This window comes from Bufo bufo, chromosome 9, assembly GCF_905171765.1.
Source record: "Bufo bufo chromosome 9, aBufBuf1.1, whole genome shotgun sequence".
Classification (NCBI taxonomy): Eukaryota; Metazoa; Chordata; class Amphibia; order Anura; family Bufonidae; genus Bufo; species Bufo bufo.
In genome coordinates, this window is record NC_053397.1 from 162321312 (window position 1) to 162333123 (window position 11812).

Genomic DNA, 11812 nt, shown 5'->3' on the forward strand with positions numbered 1-11812 from the left:
ATGTTAATGACTATCCTCAAGATATGAAATAAACAAAGGTGAACAGCACTCCTAGAAAATTAGCGTCTCCTGGGGAAGTGGTAAGCTTCCCCGTACAAAATGGGATAATCCACGTGGAAAAAAGAAAAAGGGATGGAGACAGCATGTCCAGAGGTTGGAATTTATTCCAGATGCAACGTTTCGGCAGGAGTTGCTTGACAAAGGCTCCTTAGACGAAACTTTGCTTCTGGAATAAATTCCAATCATTGGACTTGCTGTCACCATCCTTCTTTCTATGTGGATATCCTTAAGGTATGTCATTAATATCCTATGAGTAAGAGCTTATTCAGACAGTCAGTGTTCGGTCAGTGATTTCCATCAGTGATTGTGAGCCAAAACCAGTTGCAGGTCTACAGGAGCAGATCTTTCCCATATACATTATCTATGTGTAGCCTCCACTCCTGGTTTTAGCTCACAATCATTGCTGGAAATCACTGACATCTGAATAAGGCCTAAGGGTCTGACAACTCACACCCCCACCAATCAGCTGTTCCCTGCAACTAGCACTTTGAATGGAACAGAAAGCACAGCTCTGTTCAAACCGTGCTGGGTTTCTGCAGTGAATGAGAGCTTAGCTGCAGTAACCCAGCACGGCCTCTACACTTTGAACGGCGCTCTGCTTCCTGATCCATTCAAAATGCTAGTTCCAGCACCAGAGGCTGCAAGGAACAGGTGATCAAGGGTATGCGGGGTGTCTAGTCCCCACTTATTGGATATTTTAAGGGTATGCGGGGTGTCTAGTCCCCACTTATTGGATATTTTAAGGGTATGCTGGGTGTCTGGTCCCCACTTATTGAATAATGATGACCAATCATGAGGATAGGACATTAATGTCTGGAGCCTGAAAAACCCCTTTAAGTAGAGTAATGACTCCTTCAGTAACGATTTTTGTGAGTGAGTATGCAATAAACAAGCAAATTGATCATTTTGGTAAACCTGTTGTAATTTGGAATAGTATTTAAAAAATAATAATTTTATACATATTTTATTTTCTCATCAGATTCCAGGTACTCAAAACAACTTCATGGATGACATTGAAAAATGGCTGTCTGTTGATGCAGTAAGTAATAAAACCTCGTTATCCTGTTCTATATAGAAGTTGCATGTGGTTTTGCTCCGGCAGCGGGGTAGATGAGTTGGTGAAGTGGCGCTCCAGTGGGCTAGGCCATCCCCTTGGGTTCTCTGAGAACCGCATTTGCGTATGAAAAAAGTCACATTTAATTCCCCATGATCAGTATGCCTGGTTTAGGAAGGCTGATTATGACGACAGATGCTCTTTCATATTGTGTAAGCTTGCTGTGTAAAAAGCATCATAATAATGATAGTGTCGGAAATACAAGGTGTAATCAGAAATAATGATTAGAGGGATCTTGTGATTGATGAGATGCATGAAAGCATAAATTGATGATTTTCATTTCACTGAGAATGGCTTGAACACTCGCGCTGTAATCATTTTGCTTTTTCTACATAACTTATACGAACATCTTCTCTCTTAAGAAACCTGTGGTTACCATAGACACTGGAGCTCATCCTTATTTTTGAGCTTCTCAGCATACGGTTGTAGGGTGCTGGGGTAGCCCCTGACATTCATATTTATGCTCTGTCTGCTTGAAATCCAAACAACAAGTTGTTTGAGAGCCTTATATGTTTAAAAGGGTTTTCCGAGATTTAAATATTGATGAACTATCCTTAGAATAGGTCAATATCTGATCAGTGGGCCCCCACCGATCAGCTGTTTGAGAAGGCACCAATGCTTCTGTGAGCGCTGTGCTCACCAAGGACAGCGCCGTATATTGCATAGAGACTGTGTTTGGTATCGCATAAATGGCTGCAGATATTAGCATTAAAGGCAACCTATCATCCTGACAATGCAAAGTAATCTGCCCGCAGGAGGAGCTGAGCAGATTGATATATAGGTTTATGGGGAAAGATTCAGTATAACTTGTATTTCATTTACATTGCTGCTCATTCTGGGCTTTGAAGTCAAGGAGCCGTCCTATCAGTGACTGACAGCTCTGTCTGTATACACTGTCATAGGGGGAAGGTGGTCCGTCACGGATAGGACGTCTCCTGGACTTCAAAGCTCAGAATGAGCAGATATAAATAAGTAAACTATAAGAGATACTGAACCTCTTCCTATAAAACTATATATCAATCTGCTCAGCTCCTCCTGCTCTATAACCTGCTGCCCACAGATCAGGCACCATGTTCAACATGACAGGTTCTCTTTAAAGAGGACCTTTCATCGGTCCAAACATTGTAAGATAACTATCAGGCTGTATAGATCGGCACTCCGGGATCTCACTGCATTTACTATTATTCCGGGCAATAAGCAAAAAAAAGTGTTAGCTCCTCCTCTCAGCTATATCTCTCCTGCAGACACTGAGCTAATCGGTTTTAGCTTGGTGTCTGTAGGAGGCAGACCTCCCTGCTTTGCAGGTCTGCTGAATTTTTTCTTTTCATTCTTTAACATCTTTCTCTTTCCTTTAGCTGGGTTGATGGTAGTCTACAAGGAGGAGACGGGAGACCAGGGGGTCACCCAAACCCCCTGCTTCTTCCCGTGCTCCAGAAGAAAAGGAGGACCAGAGGTCCCTGTAAAGACCTCTGTCTCCTGCCAGCATTCGCATCACCACGGTTGTCCACCGCAAGTCCCCTCTGTTTCCGATGTAGTGTCCCTCACCAAGGGGCCGCACACCAAAGGTGGTGATCCGGCTGGAGCCAGGGGGGCAGAAAACGTCAGACGGGTGAGTATTCTCTCAGTCCCCAAGACCCCCATTCCTCCTCAGGTTTTTTTCATGTGAATATTCCCTATGGAGGCCTACTTACCTCCACCTGAGGCCTCAGTTTCGGCAGGTGTCCCTTCCCCCAGACTTTCTCTAATGGCTCAGTGTTGTTAGGTTGTTTCCTAAGAAAAATGCCCCTGTAATCTGGTGATTAACCTGCATGTGCATTTGGAAGCCAAGCAGGATGTGTTGTTGATGAGAGTCCAACCTGGTGTAGTAATTGTTCTAGCCCCACCAGCTGCCAATAAGCTTCGCCCCTGCCTTCTGCTTAACCCATTCCTTACCTCAATTCTACTGTGCTGAAGTAAGCGCTTCTGGGCTCTCTGCTGAGGCTTGCAGTGCTGGTTATTAGTACAGATGGATGTGGGTGCAGTTCCCTTAGGTCTGGTTAGAATTGAGCTGTATGTATATTTTTAAAAAAGTCTATATATTTATATATTAACCCTTGGAGGTATTTGGTCTGTCTGAGCCTAGTTCCCATGCCATTCTGTAGGCTGGATACATACGTCGTATAGCGTAAGCGGAATCCTGATGCTGCCGCCGGATACCGCACTCCCTGTAGCTTGCCCTCTTTCTATAGGCGGAGTAGTTACATGGTAGCATACCCTCTTTCCATAGGCCCGTCTTCCATAGGCGGAGAATTGCACGTGCTCTGGATGCCGTGCAGCCTGTAGCATACACTCCTTTCACAAAAGGCGGAGTAACTGCACTTGCACTGGATACCATACAGCGTGTAGCATTACCCTCCTTCCATAAAAAAGGCGGAGTAATTGCACTTACACTGGATGCTGTACTGCCTGTAGCATTACCTCCTTCCATAGGCGGAGTAATTGCACTTACACTGGATGCTGTACTGCCTGTTGCATTACCTCCTTCCATAGGCGGAGTAACTGCACTTACACTGGATGCTGTACTGCCTGTAGCATTACCTCCTTCCATAGGCGGAGTAATTGCACTTACACTGGATGCTGTACTGCCTGTAGCATTACCTCCTTCCATAGGTGGAGTAATTGCACTTACATTGGATGCTGTACTGCCTGTTGCATTACCTCCTTCCATAGGCGGAGTAACTGCACTTACACTGGATGTGGTACTGTCTGTAGCATTACCTCCTTCCATAAGGCAGAGTAATTGCTTTTGCACTGGATACCGTACAGCTTATAGCATCACCCTCCTTCCTTAGGTGGAGTAATTGCACTTACATTGGATGCTGTACTGCCTGTTGCATTACACTCCTTTCATAGGCGGAGTAATTTGCATTTGCATTGGATACGGTACAGTCGGTAGTGTTACACTTCCTTCTTAGGCGGAGTACTTGCACTTCCATTGGGTACTGTATAGCCGGTACCATTACCCTTCTTCCATAGACAGGGTAATAGCACTTCCATGGGGTACCGTACAATCCGTTCCATTATTCTTTCCATAGGCAGAGTAGTGCCACTAACTGGACACGGTACAGCCAGTAGCTTTACCCTCCTCCCATGGGTGGAGTAATTGCAATTCCCGTGGGTGCTGTTCGGCCGGTAGCATTACCCTCCTTTTTTAAAGGACAGAGTGTTTGCACATTTCTTAGGCAGAGTATTGGCACCTTCCGTGGGCTCCTGTAGATCAGGTAGCATTGTTCTCCTTCCATAGGCGGACTATTTACACCACCACGGGATACCAGAAGTTCTGTAGCACTACCCTCCTTCCATGGCGAAGTAGTTGCACTATCACTGGATCCTATGCTTCCGCTAGCATTCCTCTCCTTCCGTAATAGGAGTATTTGCACTTACTCTGTATACTGTACGTTTTGTGGTATTACCCTCTTTGTATAGAGTGTTTGCTCTACCACTGGTTCCTATACAGGCTATTGCATTACCCTTCTTCATTGGGCGCTATGAGGCAGCCTTGCGCTGGCCATAGATTTGATGGCTATTCTTGTTCCGTGCCCCTACTGTATGACTCCTTCCCAGGGGGAGTATTTCTGTTCATCGTCCCCCTTCTAGGGGTGGAACCTTCTCGCTAGTTGTAGCTGTGATTGTGCCTTGTCACAAATGGCACTGTGCTCATGTTCTGCCATCACCAGGTGAAATAGATTCTCCAGGCCTTATATGTATGGTGTTCCTGAGGCACTGGCTGACAGGTACTCTTATTGCCTATAGTGCTGTCATCTGCCCATACCATGACAGGTTTCAGCTGGTGGGTTTGCTCACTTCTTGTGGGTATTAGTACGGCTTTCGGTGCATGGTATAACCTGCCGATTTCTAGGGCGCGGGCTTTGAGCCTTTACAGGTAGTGCATTGCATCTACCTTCTACTACGGTGACCACATCAGCGTTGCCTCCGTGTGGTTATGGGTATGCACTTATTCAGTTTGCATATGTGTATTGTTTGCATGGCTCCCCTCCCCGGTGAGCGATCATACTGCCCTTGTTGTCGCCCCTTGATGTTGGTTCCCTACTGAGCCGCATCAGCCTTCTCTACTTTTCCCCTTTCGCAAGGCGAGTAGTTGCACTTTCTCCACATACTGTTACTGCCTGCTCGGCTAGTGTTCATAGCCATTGGGGGATCGTATGCCCCCTTTCTGCTGTGGGGTGCCTGCGCAGGTGGTGTTGGTCTAGGTTCTCTAGCCCTGACTTGTTCATCATGGTCCCAGACGTCCTCTTTCCGACAGACGGATTCATTTTTCATCATTCCGGAGGGACCGAGACGAGGGCTGGCTGTCTCCAAAGTTTCCATTTCCCGATGGATTTGTTTGGCCATGGTGGAAGCGTACCGCATCAGTGGCTGGGCTCTTCTGGGTTACTGCTCATTTTGCTCGGGCAATGGTTGGGCAGTACATCATGGGGCTTCGGCCATTCAGGGGTGCAGGGTGGCTGCTTGGTCGTCTGGGCACACTTTTCCAAGTTTTACAGAGTGCACATCTTTGCATCTTCTGACACTTCTCTGGGGCGTAGAGTTTTGCAGAAAGCGGTCCTCGGATTGGCAGGATGGCTTCTTAGTTTATGACCCACCCTGGGGACTGCTCTGGAACGTCCCAAGGTCAAGACTGTGTCCCCCAATGATACGGATGAGAAAACTAGATTTTTGTACTTACCGTAAAATCTGTTTCTCTTCCGTTCATTGGGGGACACAGCTCCCACCCTGTATGTACATTACTGGTTCTCTTAGATGGGTCCTTCTGGTTCTTCAGGATGACCCATCTCCGGTTTTCTTCATTTTTATGATTTGCTGTTGGCTTCTCCTGACTGCTTTTATACAAACCGATTAGCTCAGTGTCTGCAGGAGGGATATAGCTGAGAGGAGCGCTAACACTTTTTTTTGCTTAGTGTCGCCTCCTAGTGGCTATAGCTATACCCAAGGTCAAGACTGTCCCCCAATGAACGGAAGAGAAACAGATTTTACGGTAAGTACAAAAATCTATTTTTTAGACAGGGGCTGGAATCTATTGAACTGGTTATCAGAAGTCTGTAGCCTTTTTCTTCAGATTTGTGAAAGATTTCTACGGGGAGCTCCACAGCTTCTCATTACACATCATGCATGTCCTGGCAACTGGAATCGCACTCTAGGTTTAATAGGAGTTGTTGCCATAGCTCTTGAAATGTCATCTGCCGCCTGCTGTCGCTTGCTGTGGATAATACTTCCGTTTTCTTTCCATACACAGGAAGATGAGATTGAGGGGGAGGAAGGTGTTACAAGTGAAGGTAAGTGGCCAGCATGTAATCTTCTGCTATGACGAGCACAACAGTTTGCTAGTGGCTACCACGCAGTTCTGGCTGTTGCTCCAGTCTTGGTCCTGTAAGGAATTAGAATGAGCCAATTTTGTCACATAAAAGAGATTTGATATTTACTTGGACATTTGCTTTTGCTTCTCAGCCACCACTTGTCATTGGCATCTATGTAAATGGCCCAGTAACCCTCCTGGTGCAGCTAGAATAAATATTGTGAGGGGAATTTATTAATCATACTGGAATAAGATGCGCCAAATTTATAAGAAGTTTGGTGCTTCTTCTGGTAGTCTGTGCACCAGGAAAGCAAATATAAACCGGCTGTGGTTTGGTGCAGATTTGCTCTACGATTGACATCAATTACTGATGTAAATTGTAGTAAATTTGTCAGGCAGCAAGAGGACTCTCCACTTCCACTAAGCCCCGTGCAGTTTTTGGGAAAGTGGAGAGTGTGGTGTAGCATTGAAAAAAAAGTTGCAAATTTGCACAATTATTTTATTTTTATTTATTTTTTTACACCAGAAGAAACTATCATGGGTATGTCTAACTACTTGACCAGGTTTTAGGTACATTACTTTGAAATGGGGGGTCTCACAATGAGGGCTGTGTTGATCATGACTGCCAACCTGATTTAGTTTTTTGTTTCTGGGCAGCTGACTTTTTTTGCAGACAAATTTGAAAACCATAAGGTCTCATGCACACAACTGTATTTTCGGTCTGCATGCGATTCTATTCATTTGTATTGGGCCACACGTGCTGTCCACATCCGTGCAACTGTATGCCCGTCCTGCAAAAAAAAATGAAACATGTCCTATTGTCCATTTTGCGGACAAGAATAGGTATTTTAACAATAGGGCGGGACGTACATGGACCACTTCCGTATTTTGCGGGTCCGTGGTTTGTGGACCGCAAAATGCTTACAGTAGTGTGCATGAGGCCTAAAGATTATGGGGGTCATTTATTAAGATCAGCATTTTAGACGTCGGTCTTAATAACCCCTTTATCTGCCGCTGAATCTGCCGAAGTTATAAAGAGGCGCAGGCCTCTACATAACTTCGGTGCATCCAGCACCAGTCTAAATGTAAGACTGCTTCCTAGCTGGCTTACATTTAGACCATTTTTTTACGCCTAAAATGACCCCTTATGTTTATAGCTGAGTTACAACTATAAAACAAGTATAATAATAATCTGTTTAAGCCCCTCCAGCTTCAGAAAGGTTACTGACAGTCTGTGGAAAAAGTCCCCTCTTTTTACAGACTGTCTGGAAATTTACACTCACTTGGCAACTCTAATTGTAGATCTAATTGGATCCATCGGTACTGTCTTCTGACAGCTGAACCAGTGATCATATGACAAATACTCACCATCAGGCATCCAACCTGTAGCTGCACCGTTCTCCATGAAGCCACTATGGCTGCCGTAAAATATAGTTCCTAAGAAGGCAGCGCATGTTGTACTTCTTGGCCAAATCTCTTATCATGAGGCAGTTTTATAGCTATTGCCAACTATTTGTCCTTTTATAAAAAAAATATAAAATTTTTTATACTGCAAGTTTTGTCTTCGGAGATTTAAATTGGTCTTGTTCTTCGCACAGAATTTGATAAATTCCTAGAGGAACGAGCAAAGGCAGCAGATCGTGTTCCAGCATTGCCTTCTCCTCCAACTGATGGCCCTAGAGTTGCCTCCAGCACAGGGCGGGATAAGAAAGAGAAAGATGAAGACGCTCTCTTTGCCTTGTGAGTCCCTAAATCTCTGTCTGGAGCTTATGGACATCTGGGAAATCTCACAGATTGCTGTAAAGTGGAACTGTCCAGTAGGAGACTCTTCTGAAGCAAAGAATGTTTCCTGTGTTACTAGGATCTTCTGGAATATGGACACCATGAGTAACACCAGACCACACAGCTGTTTTACTCTGTTGATTTGATCTCTTGTGATGTTAGCTAAGATAGCTACATGTCCTGATGCTTAAGACCTTGTTGGTTGGACCTTTGCTTTCTTCTTGTCTGGATAATTGTCTAAAGTGGAGCCATTGATTAGCACTACAAACCTGAAGCTATACGTCCAACAGTCACACCCAACCACCTACAGATTGCACTACTGGAAAGCGTATCCAACTAAACATACAATGGAGTTTGATCATATTATCACTACCACCTTCCTTTTAACACCAAAAGTGCCTTCTTGGTCTTGATTTGCTTTGTTAAATTTTTTTTTTTTAAAGTGGTGCCTCAGCTAAGAGGTTTTTCTACATATTAGGAGCAGCACGTGGCTATTCCAGCACTATATATGTTTAGGTACGGGAAAATGCTGCTATATATATATATATATATATATATATATATATATATATATATATATATATATACACACACACACACAGTATATATTACACCTAGTGTTGGAATAAACCCACAAGATGGTAACCTGAAGACTGGTTTGTTTTATCTCTTTTTTTGTAAAACCATGGATATTTTCATCATGGTTGCCATGGCTATATTCAGGGGCACCTACAGTATATGTTTCTGTCATGTATTTTTTAGTTTTAACATTCTTAAACGGGACCGGTCACCTTTCCTGACATGTCTGCTTTAGCAACTACTTGCATTCCCCATGTAATCACAATTCTGGAGCATCTATCCTTATGACTCTATATTGTGCCATTCCTCTGTTATTTTCTGCTAGAAATGTATGAATGAATTGCCAGCAGCTTGCAGTAAAGGTACAGAAGGGTGTTACCAGTTGGGGGTGTGTCCCTGTACAGCCTGACACCAGCAGCACTGATTGGACAGAGTCAGACACCTCCACTACTGGTAACACCCAGCAGTACCTTTACTGCACACTGCTGGCAATTTATTTGTAAACTTTTAGCAGAAATAACACAGGAATGGCACGACATAGAGACATAAGAATAGATGCTCCAGAATCCTGATGTCCCTTGTTTTAAGGCTTGGATTTTATAAGATTACTTTGAAAACAAATCCATCATATTTGTTTTGGCTTCATTAAAAGGGTTTTGTAGGAGGTTAATATGGATGACCAATCCTTTGGACGATCAGCTGTTTTCATATGCTGCTGTGTGCTGGAACCAGGTCCTGGAACACCTCTGTATACTGTGTAGTCGCCATGCCTGGCTACTGCAGCACAGAGCCCGTTCAGATGAATGTGGGTTGGAGCAGCGTTGCAGTAACCAGTCATGGCCACTACCCAGTGTATGGAGCTGTGGTCTTCCAGTATACAGCAGCTCCTGAACACAGCTCATCAGCGGGGGTGTCGGGAGTTGGACCCCTTGCTAATTTGGTATTGACGATCTATCCTAAGGATGCATCAATAATATAAAGGTGATGCCCGGGCTACAGTTTTTAATGACTTATCCCCAGGATAAGACATCAGTATCAGATCGGCAGCAGTCTGACTCCTGGTACCCATTGCCGACAGCTGTTTAAAGGGGCAGTGGCACTCCAGTGAGCACTCCGCTGTACATTGTATAGCAGTCCAGGCCCATTCTCTTTAACAGGACTGAGATGCACATAGTGCATGTGACCAATGAACATGACGTCACTGTCCAAGGAAGAGGCTGATTGGTGCGGGTGTCAGACTCTCACTGATCTGATATTGATGACCTATCCCAATGATAGGTCATCTATATCGTGAAACCAGACTACCCCTTTAAACTCTTGGAAAACACCTTTAAGAACAAAAGCTGTGCTGTTAGTGTGCATAGGGCCTTAAAGAGGACCTGTCATGGAATTACCATTCTGGAGCATGTTTTCTTATAACTCTGTTATGCAATACTTCTATTATACCTACTAGAAGTCTACAAATGTATTGACAGCATTCTGCAATAATGGTTCAATTGGGTGTTACCAGTAGTTTGTGACACATCACTGATTGGATAGAGTCAGACTGTGCAGGGACATCGCAAACCCCCTTCCCAGCTGATATCGCCCAGTTGAACTTTTTTGCAGATTGTTGGCAATCCATTCATACGCTTTTAGTAGGAATAATAGAGGAATGACACAACATAAAGTTGTAGGAAAAGATGCTCCAGAATTGTTATTACATTGATAAAACAACTAGTTACTAAAAGGAGCATGCCAGGAGAGGTAACGGATCTTCTCACTCTCCATATATATGTATATAAATGTAGGCGTCCCTGGAGGTAGCCATGGAAACCAGAATCTGCTATTTTTACTGTTAGCTGCTTTCAGAGCTGAACAATTGTACAAATGGAAATAAAGTTTATATTGCAAAATTGCCTCTCATTTCAGAATTTAAAAAAAACTAATGTTTCCACTCCTATAACGTAGATTGTATAATCCTAACCCATACTGTAATTCTGTTCATAGTAATAATAATGTTGGAACATTTTGATGTTAGTGGCCCTTAAAGGTCAGCATTTATCTTCATGTTTGTATGTGGTAATATTTTGCATAGTTGATCTGTCCTGCAGCCGCTAGAAACTAATCGCATATCCCTTTTGGAGAAAAGGAGAGTCCTACCAATGATGAAACTTTTGGATAAAAGATTTAAACTCCTTTTGCCTGGGAACCTGTACGTAATGCAGCTGCTTACCTTGATCTTTACTTCTCTTCATAATTGACTTTCTGGTTTTTGTGGTGTCTATTAATGTCATTGTATGTTGGAAGAATGTTTTAAAACAACAAGATGTTTCCCTCTAGTTTTTTCTTTTTTTTTTTTTTTTTTTTTTTTTTCAAATCTTGACAATTCTTGGGAGTCTCATTATTTAAACATGTATTAAAGTAAATGAATAAATAGAATCGAAATGATACGATGTTGATTCCTTCCTGTCCGGTATTGCCTTGCACCATGTCAATCTGTCGGTGTTGGCGCTATACCGCAAGTCGTACCTACAGATTTCCCATGACAGCTGCCTGATCTTGTTTTATAAGACTCTGGGTCACAGCATGAGATACATATTAGTATGCCAATGCATTTACAGCATGCTTCCTTAGGCAAAAGTGAGCCATGCCTAGGGGTGGCCATGTACCGAAAGACAACTGCTCCTAAGGCCCCTATTACATGGAGTGATGATCGGAACTAAAGTTAATTTGCCAGTCATTGCCACTGATCACCGCTCATTTGACAGGTGATTGCATCTTTTATGCGGTGTTAGAAATTGTTGCTTGTCAGCGAGACATCACCATCTATACACAGGGGATGTACTGCCAATAAATCAAAACTATATGAGGAGGAGTGCTCATTTCACTGCATTCTCCGCATCCGACGGTCCACACCGCAAAAAAGTAGTTGCATGCACTAC

At 43.7% G+C, this 11812-nt stretch overlaps 1 protein-coding gene across 1 annotated transcript in view; it reads left to right on the plus strand.

Annotated features, from left to right (window-relative positions):
• The window catches only part of TOM1 (target of myb1 membrane trafficking protein), a 126866-nt gene extending 118028 nt beyond the window's left edge, over window positions 1-8838 (plus strand). The window contains exons 13-15 of the mRNA XM_040407022.1: window positions 1040-1099; window positions 6468-6507; window positions 8126-8838. Of these exons, the coding sequence (XP_040262956.1) occupies window positions 1040-1099; window positions 6468-6507; window positions 8126-8271 (246 nt within the window). The 3' untranslated portion in view covers window positions 8272-8838. The remainder of the gene's footprint in view (window positions 1-1039; window positions 1100-6467; window positions 6508-8125) is intronic.
• Window positions 8839-11812: the final 2974 nt, after the last annotated feature.